Source organism: Ostrinia furnacalis, unplaced genomic scaffold (genome assembly GCF_004193835.3).
Source record: "Ostrinia furnacalis isolate ACB-3 unplaced genomic scaffold, ASM419383v2 OfSCF3746, whole genome shotgun sequence".
NCBI lineage: Eukaryota > Metazoa > Arthropoda > Insecta > Lepidoptera > Crambidae > Ostrinia > Ostrinia furnacalis.
Genome location: NW_021133985.1, coordinates 666786 through 686384, shown reverse-complemented (window position 1 = coordinate 686384; position 19599 = coordinate 666786). Strand labels below are relative to the sequence as shown.

Here is a 19599-nt window from a genome sequence, read left to right as displayed (position 1 = left end):
TCATAAGCACAGTGTGTACACAGTATCACCTTACACGTAGGCTCCATTCATTACCAACTTATTACGGACAAGGATTACATTAGGGTGAAGAGTTTTAGTGATTTTTTCCATTTCTTTGAAATGTTAGTATTCAAATTATATCTTGATGAAAACTGATGTAATATTCAACACATAAACCGTGATAATGAAGCGTATCAGCTGTCTAATATGTATGTCTCTAGTGCCGTCTCTAATCTTTAATTTTTGAATGACATTACATAACAGATAAAAAGTCATTATGAGGCAAACCCTATGCAGAATATTTCAAGATCTAACGATGGATCACGTTACTCAAACATGAAATGTGAATATACTTTTTATCTAGAATAAATTCTCGGGGGGATATTTTTTTTCAAACAAAATATTATTCTAAATGTTAGTTCTGGACCATCTCGAGTAAATGATAACGCGTTCTGTTTTCGATACGGCGTTGTGAGTGAACAGAAGTTGGTAGTTTACCCCCAGGGTGCAAGAATAGGAAGCGAGTATCTTTCCCTTCCAAAAGCCGTTTTATAATAGGGGTGGCAAAATTATGTGCTTGATATTTAAAATGTGAGAGCCGTTTGTAAATTTTCATTAGACCTTTTTTCTTCAGTCCAAAAGTGCGGGTCACATCCACGGTCACGTCTACAACGAAGTAATCAAATGAGCTGTTTCTTGTTTCTATGATTTTAAGAAATTCTATTTTCATTATTATCACATTCTGATTGTTTTTAAATCGGAAGACCATCCGTTTAAATTATTAGAAAGTATAGGTATAAATTCCGAAACAAAGGAACATTTTTTAAAACAGTGACATCCCTTTCTCTATAGAAAGGAAAGTTTCGCGCTATATGATATTTGTTATTCCATTTAGTGAGACAAAGGATCGAATTCGAATCTATCGCCAGGATCTCGTTAATGTTACTGTGTGATTCTATTTGTTCTAGATTTAGCATTTACTCGTATATCGCAACGTGGATTTTGGATTTAATCTCGATCATTTATTCGTTCTCTTAGTATAGATAGAATTTTATTTAACACGTGTAGGTTTTGTTCTGCGCAGCCGAAAAATGGAATTTGATTTCTTAGTACCTGTATTTAGATATAGTATTTGTGCGGAATCAGGATTCTGTTAAGCTTTTATAAAACTCCTGAACACAGCCCAGTATGTCTCTTATGTCAGTGGGATGTCTTTATACTTAAAATACAGGGTGAAATTGAATTCGTTAGAATCCAGTAAATAAGACTCATGATATACCTAAATTCATGATGAAAATATACTATGTATCATGAGTAATATGAGCATTGTTACTTCGATAGTGAGTGTAGTGGAAGTTATAAATGAAAAGGAGTGGACTGTATAAAATTAATTGTCTATTCGGTATAAATTTACAATAATATCGAGACCGTTTAGTGCAAAGTCGTTGAAGAGAGTGCGTCAGGATCGTCTTCTTCTATGTTCGCTCGCGAACCGAACATTGCTCGTTCGTTCGCCGAACGCTCGCCGCTCCCTCCGGTCACGCCGCCCGCGGGCAATGTCCGTGAGTAGACAAGCATTCTTATTTTTTCTCTTATAAAGAGACTGATTTTCTTTGGAATCTAAGTAGGTAAGTATTTAAGTAATTTGTGAACGTATTTCTTTGGATATAGCGAATTAACAACCTTATATTCGGAGGCGTTGACACATGCAATCACTATTTACGAGAAATTCAGGGCGACGTTACGCAACCCGCCGCCATTCCTTGAAAGATTCTTATTCAAAAGCCGACCTACTTGCGATAAATTCTTTCCGCGCACGTTTCATTCGCCTCGTATCAGTAATAAGTTAAATGGGCTTTTAATAAGCTTTGGGAATATGTAGATTTTACATCCATTTTATGGGGAGACAGTGGCAAGGTCAGTAACATTGTAAAGACATTTACGATCATTACTTTATTGATTTGAATTTGTAAATTCTTCGCGAGTAAGAGTGATGGCCCGATTTTCTGTTGTTCAAATTAATAATAGGTACACATTGATGTGTATTATTTATAACCCCTGTAATACAAGGTACACGCGCCTTGAACACTTGTATAAAGTGAAGTTTAGTATGGAAAACGCGTGTGTATCTTTTTTAGTAAGGGGGTAAGTAGGTAAGTATTTACAATTTGTACAAAGATTTATTTAATTTCTTCAAAAAGAAGCACCTAACTTTACCGGTGTTGAATTATCCCAACTATCCCAACTAATATTATAAATGCGAAAGTAACTCTGTCTGTCTGTCTGTCTGTCTGTCTGTTACGCTTTCCCGCTTAAACCTCGCAACCGATTTTGATGAAATTTGGCATAGAGATAGTTTGAGTCCCGGGAAAGAACATAGGATAGTTTTTATCCCGGTTTTTGAAACAGGGACGCGCGCGATAAAGTTTTTCTGTGACAGACAAAAATCCACGCGGGCGAAGCCGCGGGCGGAAAGCTAGTGAGACATAATTTTCAAACCTAACAAATACTTATGAAATGGAATCCCAAAACTTTGCTCCCTTATTAAAGTTGACAAATTCCATAGACAAAAACGTTACCAACCGAACCACGTTTACCGGTGTTCCCATTCGTGTTTACGGGCAAACTTGCTATCTACGCGCGGCAGTTGGCAGCCTTGCCAAGATGGCTGCCGCTCCCGCCAAATTATGCAACTTCGTTTATTTCTGTTATTAATGGAAATTTGTTGTTGCAGGTATAACCCCGGAGTCATGTTGAGGAAAGGTTGGTATGTACTTTGTATCTGATTAACTAACTTTATGGTCTGTTAGTAATTTGTTCTTTAGAAGCTTTTGTTCCTTGAACAAGTTTGTTTGTGCCCGTATTTCTTAAGTTTTTCATGAATAAGTAGAGTACTGTAGCCTGGTTTGTTATTCCAGAATAAGGATAGAGTAGATTAACGTTTTATTTAATGGTATTACAGATTTTTTTCCTGAAAATTGATTGCGGAAATCCCTTCTATAAATGGAAAAGCATGTTTCCTTAGATGTTTCATGAAATAGTTGTTGAAATTCTTTGATATTTGATGAGAAAATTAGTGTAGATTAATTAAACTTTAATGGTAATTGTTTGTTTAATAGTTAATTGATAGTATTCACTGATAGTTGTTAATCATTTCACTTGTCAAAAACCTACCTACTAGAAAATATTTTCATAATAAATTGAAGAATAAGTCAACATTTATTGACTGACGGGTAGGTATTAATTATTTTTCCTTTCTGTGTAGTGTTTTGTAGAAACAGTAATATTTACCTACTCGTATTATAGAAAACTACTATGTACTCGTACCTTTGGTGATATGTCACCTCATAGACCGACTTAAGTATAAGTATTTGACAACCAACAAGAAAGAATGCGATCAAAAATTTGAAGGTAAACAAAAGAAAATCGATGACTAATATTCAACAAAAACACAGCCTCTGTAGATGGAAAATCACGCGCTGATCCGAATTTGAGACAAAGAAATTCCCAAATTGTGTATTTAGACGGAGCTCTTGGTTGCGAAAGCTTTTCACGGCACGTCGCGTTCAATTTTTTCCCTTTCGCGTCTTAAAGTAATTATGATTCTGGTTCCGAGAGGGTACCTTGGTACCTTGTTAATATTCCGTCTTTGAAGAATAGATGACGATGGCTTTTTGAAATTAGGAAGTGTGACGTGAAAGTTTGGGCTATTGGAATTTTATAGGAAAGTAACTTGAAATAAGCGTATCCAGGTAATTGACAAATAAACTGATAATTTTTTTCATTGATTTCAGGTCATAATGTATCATGTTTTTCAAAATAATAATAGTTAAAATTGATAAAATTTGTTTATAAACAGAATTTAAAGCTTAATAAAGTGCCTAATTTCTTGTTCTGTAGATACAGTATTGAAGATATCCCACTTAAATTAGCAATCAGGGTTATTTTGAAAGTACCTAAACTTAAAGGGTTTTCTTGTTTTCACCAAACAACATCTTTAAAAACAAAGTGGGGTCGTTATGGAAACATGCAACGGTTTTGCGGGTTCTTGTTTGGAACTTTTATGTTTTTAAGAGTTTCTCCATCGCAAACAAAAAGGGAAAAGTTCTTAGGTCTATGAACTACACAATTTTATTTATGTGTACTATGAAGTATATTGATGGAAATTGAACGCATCTGTAATAATAATTCAATGTTTGTGAACGCACCCATTTTGTGCACTCTGTGTGTGTGTGTGACTTTCACTAGTTTCACTCGCTATATTTTCCCGCACTTTTTTGTTACATTAACACTTTATTTGTAAATCGATTGTCATAGATCAAAGAATACTTTAAATTCCTATAGAGGGAGCTCCCTCGTGAATAAAGCCGCACAGAAAGTCATGGTGTATTAACAGTTAACTATCAAGTATATAATGTGTTTTCAACATTTTCAGATAGGGTTTTAAGCTCAATCGTACCTGCCTCTCATCCATCATCCCCATAAACGTGGAGTACCTCTTTGGCCTGACCTTTCTTTATGGGTTTCAAATGCCGACAGCCGGCGGCCTCGATATTTGTACCATAAATTCACAAAGAATTCTGCGACATTTACGACTAGTGTTGTCAGGTATGCTCGGATTTGGGACATGGTAATAAAATGGTTGGGATTTAACAAGGTCGTTTATGAAGTGATACTGTATTAAGTCGTTTTTTCTTGTATTTTTGGGCACATTTTTGCATTATTACCGTGTTAAACTTACATGTGGAGCATACTTGCTTTCCACATGGATTGTTTGATGAAAAAACGCCATATTTGTCACGAAGTTAAGGTAGTACTAACTAAGTAGTAAGTATAACTAAGTAGTTAGCATAACTAATATTTTTAGCACTTTTTATTTTACTGATGCAGTCGCAGATGCCTTCATGTATAGTGAAAGAAAATAGTCAAACTACCCAGTGAAAATAGGTCCCTAGACCCGTAAAAATTGGGACGTCCCTTAAAACGGGACATCCGCCGGCGCTATTTATGTAATTTCTATACAAATGCGAACGGCCGATATTGGGTATCGGAGCGCAAGACTTTCCGAGGGTAGTGAAATGCCTGACCGTGTTTTGTGGGAATTCCCTTTTGCTGACCTATTACTGCGACTGTACAATATTTCTTGCTTTGTCCAAAACAAGACACGACAGAATGAATAAGAGTAGGCGCACACCGTTGATTTTTAGTTGGCCGATAGTTGTGCCTGATTTTAATTCGTATGAAGAATCGGCCAAATCGAATCGGCGTAGTGTGCGCACTCCCATACATGCCCATACTGATCAACTGCCCGACTAAACTATCGGCCGACGAAAAATCAACGGTGTGCGCCTACTCGTACGCTTAATTTTATATTTAAAAACAGCTGTAGATAAAGGGATTTTTTTAGTAATTCAATTATTAAAATATGCCATTGCAAATTTTTGTATTAATTCTTGCATATTTTGTCAGTAATGTGTGTATTCAATGAAAATTACCTATCTATCTACCGTCTATGAAATTACAAAGATTGGCCAGTCATAACACTAATTTAAAAATTCCTAGAAAGCTTATCTCGCAGCCAAAATGAAAAGGCGAAAAATATGCGCCATTAAGATTAAATCCTTTAATGTACTGGGGTAAATAATATTATCGTAATAAGTGCGGCAAATTAAATTATGACGGTGAAATATAAGCGTCTTTTTTCATAAGCCCGCGAAGTCATTGTGTAGCGAAATATTGTTACGCAGTTTTTTCTCTGAGCCTCATTTATTTAAGGCTTAATTACTGTGGAGGGGCTTAAGAAAAACGAAAAGATCGTCGTTGGCGGGGAAATAATAAAAACATGAACGAATAAACAAACCCTTGCTGAAGATCAAGGAGTTTAGTTACTACAACCTTTTTGGCAACACAGTGTAAATCGCATTATGAGTTTTTGATACTTACAAGACGTTTTCCCTGGTCTTCTTCGAAATGTAAATTTTAGTATAATCTATAATATAAAAATTATAAAAATGAATAGCAAAATGTGCTGGTAAGCGCATACTTAGCTCAACAACGCCTGGACCAATTTTACTACTTTATTAAGGATGGTTTTTACGGCGAGAAAAATTCGAATAGTTTCCGGGAAAACCCCGCTAAGCTAGTTATTTAATAGATTTGACTGATATTTTCAGATAAACAACAATATTATGTCTCTCTCATAAAAATAGTTGTTCAATACAAAGGCACATTGTTATGTTAACATTTAATCTAGTGTGTGTACACAAGCCTTCCCACGGGTCCGAACTCCAAATGTGTAACACAAACATTAATATTGTGAGAACAAAGGTTATATTATCAATTTGGTCCGCGCCGATATTTTAGTGAATTTTTATGAAATGTGGACCACAAAAACGAGCAAATGGCCGCTTCATATTTTATCGCCATTTTTACATTTTTCCACATAAAACACCGCGTGATGAAAACGTTTCAGCGAAATCGCGGATACTAAAACGTTTGTAGTCTCTTTTTCATTTATTGCAATTAAATGTGCCTATAGACTACAAGTAGGCGTCAGTCAGGAAACATTTAAACTTTCCTGAACAAAAAACTTATAAAAGCCTGTAAATCGTGACTTTTCAGCGTAATTAAATTAATTATACTAATTTGAACCAAACTAAAACGCTATCTCAGCTAGAGCAACGTGATAGCGTTATATTCTCCTTAAATTAAGGGAATTCAATTTACAGGGTCTCGAGTGGGCCACGAATAATGGCATAGTCAGTCATCAACCGAGATGGCAAGTGAATGGTGTTTAATTATTGCCAAGTGGCGGCCATTCTTTCTAAGAATTCATTAAACATCATAGCTAGCTACTAATTGGTAGTGCAACGCAGTGGATGAAGGTTCGGTAGTGATGTTCAAGCAATGTCTCTGTCACCGCGTAACACGATATTTGTTATAGTGAAACCCAAAGGAACATTTTTACTTGAATATCCTGAAAAGCCTAAGAGAACAGCAAGCAGGTTATCTAGTCTTTAATTAAGTAGGAATGCCAAAACCTAAGATAGATGAGGTGAAGACTAAATTATAAGCTCTTTATTTTTAGTTAACGTAAAATAAATAAAAATGCGTAGTTATTCCTGAATATTTTGTTTTATAAAGCTATGTCAGGTACTTTTGAAATAGAATATTTTCTAAACGACCCTTTTTTTGCGATCCAGAGCGAATAACTGCTCTAGTTTCGCAAAATAAAGAGTCACTTTTAACTAAATTTTCCGATTCAGTGACTTACCAGAGTAAATACAAATGAGTATGTAAAATTCGGCGCAACCACGACTGGCTCCCCGCTAATCCACGCTAAATTTTGTCAGTGTGTGCGTGCGCGCCGCATACGTATTGGCGCGCTCACATACAAACCGCGCCCGGTGCGTTTCTATGAAGATAACCTACTCATTTGTATTTACTCTGCTCTTACTCAATTAACTTCCATTATAGAGCTAGTCTTACTGAAAGTCCTGTCACCGTGACTCCTTGAAAGCAATTAGAGAATTTGAGCAAATTTAATTTATGCCACCTATAATTTAAGTTTCCATTTCAATTGCAGACCCTTTTAGAGTGATTTTACTAAAAAATAAATTGCGTTTATGCCATTTTGTGCCTTTTAGATCAAAGTGAGGGCGCCTCGAGTGTTCGGAGCCTTGTAGGAGCAATCCAATTATCGAAAATGTAAATCTTATCCCGTTTGTGTTTTAACTTTGAAGCCAACACATGTGTTAAAGACTGAACCTGCAGTTAACCTTTACCGGTTTCACCCTGTATAACAGTCATATCCTTACATCACCCATTACTTGGGTCCATAAATTCGCATCTGGTATCTATACCATCGTTTCACGCTCTGATATCTTGAGATAACGAGTTCATTGTGAACGTTCGCGCTCTTAGCTGTTCGGCGAACCGGGACGAACGCAGTCTTCAAAAGACGAATTATTTATTATGGAGTTTGACAGATTTTTGACATTAATGTCAAAGTTTAAGTATGATGGTGCAACCCAGCCTAAATCGTATATGTTTTCAGAGCGAATAAAGTAACTTTACTTTTAAATATTTCCAAATGTAGAGTCCAGTTCTCTTGAAAACATGCTTAAAGATGTATGTTGAGGGCTACGTACCTTCATATCACAAAGGGGAACACTTACATAACATTCATACAGCCATTATTCGCACCTAGACATTACAGAGCTTCATAAATCCGCATCTCGTATCTATACCGGGGTCGTTTCACGCGCTGCTATCTTGAGATAACGAGCTCATTGTGAACGTTTGGAACGTTCGCACTTTTCGCGGCGCCGCACAGTGATTCGAGTAGAACAAGCTAGCTGGACAATATTATTTTTTTACTTTAATGGGTTTAATACACGCATTACTTACTTTTTTGGGCAATTTAAGATTAATTAGGCTTGTTATTATAATTATTATAGGTAGGTTTGAAAAAAAAATTTTTTTCGGTAATAAAATATTTATTTCCTAAAATCAAGAGAAACAGACTAAAAAGGAAAGAAGAAACTAACTTTACAGTATAATAATAATTGGTCTTATGATGTATTAGGTGGTAAAGTATGAAATTCCCGTTTTTTATGGAGAATTTAATGAAAATCAATTTTTAGATATAAACATTTTTGCGATTTATATGGAACAAAGAATCTCAGTTAGTAGGTAGACTGGGACAACATTAATGACTTGCCAAGTTGCTGTGGCCAGCAGACATTTGCGCTGCAGCTTCAGCAGCCAATATCAGTTCTCAAGTACTTCTTGAGGAAATGAGGTCTAAAAGTCTTCTTCTTTTCGTCTTTTTGCTGGACTCGTCGAACTCCTTGAGTGGTCGTCCAGGTGTAGAATCTTTCGACGTGGAAGACTGAACTTTATGAACAGAAACATGTAACACTATGGCTCCGGGAATCCACTCAGTTTTGTTTTTCATGAAGCGTTCCCTGTTTTGCCGTATTTCGTCCATTGAAATGAAATTGAAATGCGACTGATGCTATTCTTCAACTCTCTCAGCGAATTTTCGTGATCCCAATACATCACATTTTGAGAATATAAATTAAAAATCATGCTATTCTGGTCACTTTTTCAATGTTTTAATCATTAATCAAAAAACTTGATTTTTTATTAATCTGAAAAAATAAAATTGTTGTGCAAAAGTGTGCAAACTGAAACTGGTATATTTGAATACTAGAGGGTTACAGCTACAATATATATAAATTCCAGACTGGGGTCAAGTGGGGGCATACAACTTCTAGTCTTCCAAACATAAAATTTTGAGAAAAATATAAAGGTCAACATTTCGCCATACTTTTTAAAACTATGTGCATTATTATGCACCTTATTGTACAGAAAATAAAAAGTACTTACCCTTATCTTCAAAATCCATCACACAAATATTTGGTCACCATAGTAAAAAATAATGTCAGGTGTTGTCGAAAGTCGAGCAAAATTAGGAATTAAAAATTACACTATCCTCATATCCTCACTTACCATGTTAATTACTCACGACTAGGTAATTAACAAAGTAAAAAATTGTGGAATCCTTAATGTCTGGGATGTTGTTTATCGTTTTTTATAAACGATAATCAGAAATTCAACAATGACTTTTGTCCAGCTAGCTTGTTCTACACGAATCACAGTGCGCCGGGTTGAACCTGGTTTTCAAATGAGGAGGTTGTTTCAACGTTAATTTTAGATAAGAATTAATTTGTTTTTCAAGACAACTTAAAAGGTATAGATCCCTTAAAATTTTATAAAAAAAAATAAAACCGACTCCAAAAAACCTACACTAAAACGTAGAAAAATAATTACTAATTACCTACTTATTTATTAGGACGAATTATTAATATTTATGTAGGTATACCATGATTGATACTTTTGGAGTCGGTGCAGGCAAACTTTACATGTTTCATAAACTTGGCACCGACTACTACTTAGTTTTTTGGAGTCGGTTTTATTTTTTTTTATAAAATTTTACTTATTTCTTGCTTTTTAGTTAACTAATTATTACCTTGATGTTACCACTGAAGGTAGGCAGTACACTGAGACCAAAAAAAATTGGTTCATAATCGGCGGAGATATCTTCTATCTATATACATATATGTTACGGTCAAAGTGATAAATGTGAAAATTATGAATAATCGCCGGTTATTATGAATAATTACCGCATGATTTGGTAAATGTGTTTAATATGAGGTCATTTATGTGTGTATAAAACTAAATAGGCGGCTTAGGGGTGGCCCAAGGGCTCTTCACAGAGCGAATGCGGTATCCATCGGGAAAACAACTTTTTTACACCTAATTGTTCATGCAAGATTATTTGTATTTGACTCATGCCAATGTCTAAAGTTGCCTGAATTTCGCGGTATATCACATGTCGATCTTCTTCAATCAGCTTACGCACAGCATCAACGTTTTCTTAGGTGACTGCAGTTTTTGGACGACCTTGACGGGGATCATCACTGAGCTTGACACGTCCACGTTGAAATTCAGGAAACTAGCGATAAATTGTGGTTTTGGATGGGGCTTCATTACCAAATGCAGAAATCATCCGGTCAACACACTGTTTTTGTGTTAAACCACTTCAAAAGTCATAATAAATCATCGCTCTTGAATTTTCTCGAGTCAATTCCATTTTCTCAACGACTAAACAAGTTTGACAAGACCTTGTGATACGACCGAGAATCTTTTTTTAAATAAATAAATGGTATACGATTTTTAAAACCCTGGACTTTGCAATTAAATAGATTTTAATATGACTGGAACAGTGGAAATATTCCATTCCCGATACTTTTAGTGCAGCCCTCGTAAAAGAAAGTCGTGTTAGTTACTTCGCTTATAACTCAAGAACGGCTTAACCGATTTAGCTGAAAATTGTCAGGGAGGTAGTTTAGAGCCAGGAGAAGGACATAGGATACTTTTTATCCCGTTCGAAATAAAAAAAAAAGTCTGCTTATTTATTTCCATTAAGGCGGAACAAAGTTCGCCGGGTCAGCTAGTTGCGTATAAAAAAAAGTTCATCCCCAATTTTCCACCCTTGGGGGTGAAATATTTTCTTCAAATTCGCATGAAACCATCCTTTTGATAATACCTATTCAACAAAAAAATAATCGTTCAAATTGGTTTATAATCGGCGGAGATATTGCGTATAAAAAAGTTCATCCCCAATTTTCCACCCTTGGGGGTTGTTTTTTTTATTATTAAATTTAAATGGGCCCCCCCTTGAGGNAAAAAGTTCATCCCCAATTTTCCACCCTTGGGGGTTGTTTTTTTTATTATTAAATTTAAATGGGACCACCCTTGAGGTATTACCTATACGCCGAAAAAAGATTTGTTCAAATCGGTTCATAATTGGCGGAGTTATCGCGTAACAAACATAGAAAAAAAAAAAAACATACGGGTCGAATTGAGAACCTCCTCCTTTTTTTGAAGTCGGTTGAAAATTTGCTAAAAGGTAGCAGCAGAGTTATAGCAATTTACTTTAAATCAAACCAACATTTCAAATCGAAAAAAGAAAGGAGAGATTTTATCACAGACCTTTTTTCATCTAATTGTTAACTAGGTACTTGAGCTTGTAATGGTACTGGATACAAATTGAACTACCATCTGTAACTTTCATCAGCAACGCACGTCTGTTTACAATAGAACAAAGGCTTTCGGAGGCTGCAGATCTGCATGTGATAAGATTAATGTCTCCCCTTTTAAGGGACTACAATGCGCACCATCCAAGTTAAAATATTTGCATCTCGCCGTAACCTGTACTGCAGCCAGCTACGTAGGTGAAAAGAACGAAAATCTATTCCGTCTCCTCACACACACATAGTCACATTAATCACACTATATCCCAAGCAAGGAGTAAAACATCCAGACTAGACAGTTAGGCAATAAAACCACCCCAGAGTCGGGTGTCGTCACTTCCCGGGTATATGCATGCTGAAAATTTTCCGTGAGTCACCGAAACCAGCGATTCAGGGCAAAGTTTCGAGACAATGTTTCAACTATGCACTATACATACGTATATCTACGTACAGTTTTTGTAAAGTGCAAAAGTCAGTAGCGGTAGCGTTTCGTACTTACGGTGGGAGAAATTTCTTAAAAACAAAATGCACGTCAAAAGTCGCGGTTAAAGTTGTTTTGTATTTATCTTCAAGACTAACTTAACTACCTAAGTTCGGTGACTCTTATTAAATAATTAGCACTGATTCACAAGTACCTTACATAGGGATAAATATTAGGGGCTTAATTGTTTATTACAATAAAATATTCTTATTTCAGCTCGGAGGCTCAAAAATATTTATTTACTACAAACATTGCGTCAAAACATTAGCCAAATATAAAGACTCGAAAATATCTGTGAGTACTAACACACATCATTTTATGCCACAGTAAAGTGGATTTCATGTTTTGAAGCCGTAGAATGGATCTAGCATTAAAGTTTACCGCTAAATGGGCTCTAGGCATTAAACACGCAACCAAAATAGGGTTTGCCTTTGTTAGTCTTTGAGGTCAATGGACTCTACCTCAGTGTAAAATTATTTGCTAAATGTTAAACTTTTTATAAGTCTAGAAATGAAGACTTTTTTATAAATTACAATACAAAATTAAAACAAAAGAATAAGGATAAGGAAATGATATTCTCAAAATGCTTTTATAAACTGAAAACAATGAGAATCTGTGGTTTTCCGAATAAAGAAAAATAAAATAAACGTTTAACATTAAAATAGCAAAATATGGCAGTGAAATGCGCTACGGAGAAACTGCATTTTGTTGTTTTGTAAGTTTTATTTAGTCGCAATATTAAAAAATGTATTTATTGTATTGCATCATTTTAACTTTTAAACTTAAATCTTTTCTTTTTCAAGTTTTCTTTCGCTTTTCTTATGGCCCCGCCTCTAATGCGGTATCGATTCTGTAGTTTGGCAGCCGTTACAGGCAGTGCCATGCGGCACACGATCGGCCTATCTTGAACACCGTTCTGCACGGTATATTCAACCTTAAAGCTATGGGTATTAGGGAAAATGTAGAGAACAGCTTCTGCAGCTCTTTGACTAGGCTAGTGCGATACCATTGACGTTGGAGTGATTTTGTAAAGAGGCAATTTTGCTCTCGATATCTACCTACGAGTACGTAATAGGGATGACGATTCTTCTTAAAAAGTACTCTAGCTACTCCTCTATCAACTTTTGTTTTAAGGTGTCCCGAAACAGAGTTTTCAGCGATATTTCATGCTATGATTCCCAGCAAATCAATTTACTTTTGTGCCATTCAGGGAAAATATCAAATCTCGAATTGATTAAGATTGATTTAAAATGATCTGTTACTTGACCTAAAAATCGATTTGTCACATTTTCAGGTAATCAAAACATTAATGACGCATCCCCTAATTAATAAAAGTTACACCCTAGTTGAACTCTGGCTTAAATTGTCATTTAGTATGGAAATGTCATTTTAATCCAAGGTTCATCCTAGGTGTACTTTTTATTAGTAAGGAAACTTGAGAATAATCATAAACCTTGTTAATACAAGGCTATACCTAATTCATAAGAGCAGCAGCGTCATTAGCGGCTTCTGTCCAGTCAGCCGAGCCCATACACATGTTTGGTTTGCCAAGCGGAGCGTAATGACTGTGCTTGTTGGATATCGAGCATTAACATGAGGCAGCTTGCCAATGACGAAACAATTAGACGATAAGGAGACAATTGATTATATTGGTTTAATTAAACACACACACAGTCTGAGTTAGTAAAGATATTGCCTGTTTTTAGTTACCATCAGAAATCAGTATGATATTTTAGAATCAATTACGAGTAAGCTGTTTATCCAGTCTGCAGAGAGCAAAGAACTTTAAGTGGCATCTTGGAAATTGGATAAAGTTAATCTAATCTTCACAATTAGCTCTGAAAACCGCTTATAATCAAATTACAATTTCAGGATTTGTAATTACTTTCCTCAAATATTATATCTATTCACCATCAAACGTGCATGCAAAGTAGATTAAAATTCCATATCATTTGTCTTAGGAGCCATTGGGGCGTGACCGTGGAGGCGTCATGAGCGCGGCCGCGCTGCGGGCGGACGGCGCGGGCGACTCCACGCCCGGCTCCGACGTCGGCGAGCGGATCACGCGGCTCTTCCCCAAGTGCCGCCCCAAGAACATGCAGCACCAACACGAGAGGTGAGCGCGTTAGAACAATCACATTGGCTCTGAGAACCTGCGGGCGACGGCGCAGGCGACTACACCCGGCTCTGATGTCGGCGAGCGGATCACGCGGCTCTTCCCCAAGTGCCACCCCAAGAACATACAGCACCAACACGAGAGGTGAGCGGCTGCGCGTTAAAACAATCACATTGGCTACAGAGAGCCTGCGGGGGGAGGATGGTGCGGTGCGACGTCGGTCAAGTAATACGCCCCAAGAGTTTGCAGAACCAACTTGGGAGGTGCGGAAAGCCCTTTGAAAACCTTGCAGCCTTGATCAGATCCACGCAGCACTTTCTTATGTACTGCTTTATAAAAGTATCCAAGAACGATGAGTCGGGGGCGTTCTCATCTTCAAATGATACTTATTGCATTTAATGTTCTTAAATGACTCAACAGCAGATCAAGACTCAAGTTGCCTAAGAAGAGGTGAAGTTTCAAGACTGCAGACAGCGTAATGTGGTGGACGCGACATTCAGGCGACGCGTACTGTTGTCAGCTACGCATCGCCTGGATGACGTCCGTCAAGTTACGCAAATTCTCCTCACACAAGAATTGAAGACTGGAAGACTCCTCCTCTGGATCAAGCAATTTCAAGCCCCAAGAACTGCCTCAAGATCTTGCAGTCCTGACTTTATAGGTAAATGTTTGCGCAAAATCTCGCTTCAATCACAACCTCTAGGTCAAACGGGCGCAGTATCAAATCAGAAAATCCAACTGGCAAGGCAAGAAAACCTTGGGTTCTGCCAAACCAGGTACGTATTTAAGTGGCTCGTCTAGTTTTTACATATAACCGGTGCAAGGGTGTAAGGAATACGTTGACAATAGCATAAACAGTCAACTAAGGTCAGGTTTCATTTATATAAACTCTAACTAACGTATTCCGACTCATTACACACATATTCTCCATAAAAAATGCATTATACCACCCCTTACACCCTGTGTGCAATATTTACCATAACGTTGGTTAGCAATCGTTTGTGATCATGATGATAACCAGTTCAAATACCTTGTGCATGTTTTAGTTAGAACTCTTAGAACCATATTATCTTGAACATTCCTACTTTATTATGTGTATTTAAAAATTAGTGTCGTAAAGATAAGGATAAAAACATGGATTAAGGTGACTGTGCAAAAAATCCCTCCGAATTTCTTAACCAAGTAATCCTTCGGGACTTCATTAAACCCTGGACATAATTAATTACACGAGCTACAAAGTTGGTGTCAACTTCTTCAATATTAACTTTGGAAAAAACAACAAGTTTGCCCCTTAACCAGATGAGACAGATCGCGGATCGGCAACTTCAGAAGACAAATTAACGACACAGATTAAGCAAATTTTATTAACAGGCCTAAGAAAACAGTGGATATCTGGAGAAAAATAACATTCTTGCTATTTTTCGTAGGATTTCCACAGCTTTGTCATTGGATTTGAACATTAAACTATCACGGCACAGGAAAGGTAATGTAAGCATAATAATTGATGGTTCTTTCACTTAATGATAATAATAAACTCCCAGAAGATATAATTACTGTTTCGAAAAAGGTTCTATAAATAGGGCAGGTAGTTGATAGTCAATTGATAAACTTTTTATGTGCTTTCAAAACGCGACTCTCCCTACTGGATTTTTTATGCGAAACCGGATTATGACGTCTCAATTCGTGGACGCCTTTGACTAACAATATTTGAGGTGACACACCCTGTATGTGCCAAAATTAGCACTAACTGCACTGACTCGACCAATCCACAATAACATAGTGTTTAGATAACCTAGAAATATCGCTAGACTAAGCAAAAACATTGAACTTGGCCATGCAGAATGTTCCAACTCATTTCGCTTTCCCTTTGCCCTCGGGCGGAGAGCGACACCGCAATCTCTGCATCACAAACAACATAAAGTGGAAGTGTACTTGCTGGTAACGCTTGCATTTCAATGTTGAAGTGCTGATCCGCAAAGTTGGTTTTGTGTTGTAGGGCTGACAGCATCTACATTCGATCGAGCTGTCGCGTTAGCTAGAGCTATAAATTACTGTCTACTCGATTAGTTATCCCATGCCTGTTTATTTAAGTTCGTCTGGGATTTTAACACAACCGTACTAGTCCAGTTATTTTAGCATTAATCGCTAGCTTAACTGGACTGTGGGGTTTTAGTGTTATAATGTTGTTCTTGATATTTCTAGATTCCAAGTAAAGTGTGCAGGAAAAATATTTTAATTTACGATTTCTACAGTCTTTTCTATTTTCGTTGTAGCGTTGCATTAGCACCATAGTTAAATAGTTTTGTCCCATACATAATACATAAGGTCGATTGTACTAAAAAGCTCTCGTTTTATTACAATAAACTTTTTAATATAAAACTTTTTCCAATTGTTTTTCGTCTTGTTGTTCATTCGGTCCCTCTCGAGCGTAGGTATTTGTTTTAATTTTTCAGTGTGATGAAAAAGTTATGAAAACACGTAGCGTTAGATGTTATTTTTGTTCTGCGAGTGAATAATTTGTTTCGTTCTAGTTTTGGTTAAATTAAGTTGCATTTTATCAAGCACTAAGCTTTAATTTAGTTACTGCAAACATGAACATGTAGGTATTCTAATTATGATTAAGCAAGATAAATTAGTTAATTAATACTATATGCTCTACCTCTCTGAAGGAATCTCTAATACTAAGGATAGGTATATATTCGTACTTATCTTTAAGGTTGAATGATATAAACGGATTATTAAAGTAAATGGACACATGTAAACGGATCCTTCATAAAAGTCTCTTTTTAGCTAAGAAAAATGTTATTTTCTTACACCGGTCGATATGCTTCTGATAAATAGCCAGAAACTCTATAAGAACAAAGTTAGACCACCAAAGACAATGTACCAAACTTTTTTATTTATTCATTAAATCTATTTTTACCAGCTGTGTTGAGCGACGTACTCTAACAAACTTTTGGCAGAGTCTAATGGATTATATCTATCTCTTTTTCAGACTGAGCTCCACGCTGGAGGGGCGCGAGAGAGAACGGGACAACAATGTCAACAACGTCTCCTCCGACGACGAGAGAGGGGAGGGGCAGCTTGTCATCCTTAACTCTAAAGGTGGCACTTACAAACTCAGAGATTCTAGGTGAGAGATATGAGACTATTCTAAAATCTCTAGATTAAGATTATGAAACCTATTTAATCCGGTTTTTCACTGTCTACGACATTGAAGCACAATCATATTAAATTTCCTTTAAGTAATTCCTATTTATGTACTTAAATATGTAAAGAGTACGTACCTATCTTATAACGGACGATGGCACCTCGAGCTTACCACTGTCTGTGGCGTCTTATACAGTTCTGATAGGTACGATTTTGCTAAACCTGTTGACTGAGTACCTACATTCTGATAGAATATGCAAATTCGCTTTTGCAACTACGAATAATCAGTTGTGGTAAATGTTTCGATGGCAACAAGTGTACAGGTGCTCCGAATAGCTGCCACCAAGTTGCCTTTACCCATATATCGTTTAAATCCAAGGCTTTCCTCACTTTGTAACAAACTACTCTCTCGTGTACCAGGATAATAGAAATAGCGGGAGGTCGGGAAATATACTCGCAGAGCCGGACCAAGGCCGTGCGGAAGCTGCGACACAACAACACACACAAACACAACATGAGGAACAAAGTGCGCTCCCTAAACAAGGACACTGTCGACTACGGCACGGAGAACATTACAAATGAGGTACGTACTTTTTTAACGCAATAGGTCAACGCTAAAGGTCGTAGTTCACGCACTACTAAGCACGACCTGAAAAGGGGTGCAGGGAGCCTCTATCGATTTATTCTCGCTGGATATCAATGGGGGAATGGTTTAATTCACAGAGGAGAATAATGGTCATGGCAGAGAAAATACAAACAATATTTCAACCCGGTCAACTCCCGCAGGACACATTGTATTACGATATAGGGGAAAATACAAAAACATTATGACGTTGTTTTATGGTGCTTTACTTGTTGCACGTTTTCAGAGTTTATACACCGTGTTACTTACCTGGAAATTAATCACTTTCTGTAACATATTATTATTATTGTAACTAATATTCTAAAATTAGTTGATTGTCAATTCTTGTGCGGCACTAACAATTCTGAGTGATCTTTCTCTACTATCTAACTTTGAAATATATAGTTGTATGTTTCGTCAACTTGTAACTTAGCTAAATTTTAAAACACTGGCTTTCATTCCAGATCCCATTACATAGGATAAACAGTGAGCCCAAAAAGATGGTGTCCAGACACACGTCGCCCACCTACACGAATGGGGACAGGGAACCTATAATTGAAGCCAACCCCATGGGCATTCCCAAAAACAGTTCTCCAATACTCGACCCCCATAAAACTACAGATGTCAGCACAAAAAGCAGCCCCATAGCTGTAGTGGCTGATGGGGAAGTCGTTGTTTTTGACGACAACGACGACTGGAAAGGTGATTTTGACTTTATTTGTTGTCAGCTTTTACAACAGCTATGGATAACGATAGGTTAAAAACCATAGTAATGGAACTGAAACTTCTTATGAAACAACATTTTAAAATATTTTCTGTAAAAAAATAATATTGTAAAAAGTATAGAATAGATCAATTTACTTGTGAAACAGTAAGTTAATTGATCTATGCTATACTTTCGATTAAATTCGCTTTTGTTATACATTCATTAATTTTCATACTCTTTTCCTTTGTCGTGTCATATTTGCTTTAACTCTTCGCTTTTGCTTTTTCCACTCCTCTCTTCTTTCACTCTTAATTTTTGTATTTCTTGAGACCGTACATAATTACCATCATTTATATGAAAATTAACCCAAAGCGTGACGTTTTACGTTTCAATTTTGATTGTATTCTTTGCGATGATAATTATGTACGGTATCCGTTTTATCCTCTTTCCATCCTTCCCATTAACCATTGTTATTCACAAAATCTTTTTTTCTCTTTCTTTTATTTTCAGTGATATTGAATTCTGTGTCTCTAGGTTTGAGGACGGAACCCGATGCTAGTGATGACGAGATAGATATGAGTGTAAAAAGGACTATTGACAATATGAAAAACGGTGACAGTGATATGTTGAACAATAAGAGTGAGAGTGACGCGGGTAGTGAGTCGACTCCGTCGCGGGAAGACGTGCGGCTGAGTGACGCCAGTCCCTCCGGGGTGTGGTTGTCTGGTGATGAGGACAAGAACAGGGTTACTAGAGTGATAGGGGAACTGCCTATAGCTGAATACGAGGGGTCGCCGCGGAGGTACGGCATTGTAGCTCAAAAAACGACAAATAGATCGCCGAGGCCCGGCTTCCCACAGGTGAGAGTCATTTGTTTTTTATTTGTTCTCTGACATACGCCTGTAATCACAAACATTACTA

At 36.8% G+C, this 19599-nt stretch overlaps 1 protein-coding gene across 9 annotated transcripts in view; it reads left to right on the top strand.

Moving 5' to 3' along the window:
- Window positions 1-19599, top strand: part of LOC114358171 (protein lin-10) — an 89229-nt gene that overhangs the window by 43173 nt on the left and 26457 nt on the right. For 7 of the 9 annotated variants that reach the window (XM_028312058.1, XM_028312061.1, XM_028312053.1 and 4 more), the window contains exons 2-7: window positions 2735-2767; window positions 14046-14200; window positions 17196-17333; window positions 17771-17933; window positions 18437-18674; window positions 19189-19538. In XM_028312058.1, the coding sequence (XP_028167859.1) occupies window positions 14076-14200; window positions 17196-17333; window positions 17771-17933; window positions 18437-18674; window positions 19189-19538 (1014 nt within the window). In that variant the 5' untranslated portion in view covers window positions 2735-2767; window positions 14046-14075. The remainder of the gene's footprint in view (window positions 1-2734; window positions 2768-14045; window positions 14201-17195; window positions 17334-17770; window positions 17934-18436; window positions 18675-19188; window positions 19539-19599) is intronic. The other 2 variants (XM_028312054.1, XM_028312060.1) reach the window with 2 other exon arrangements.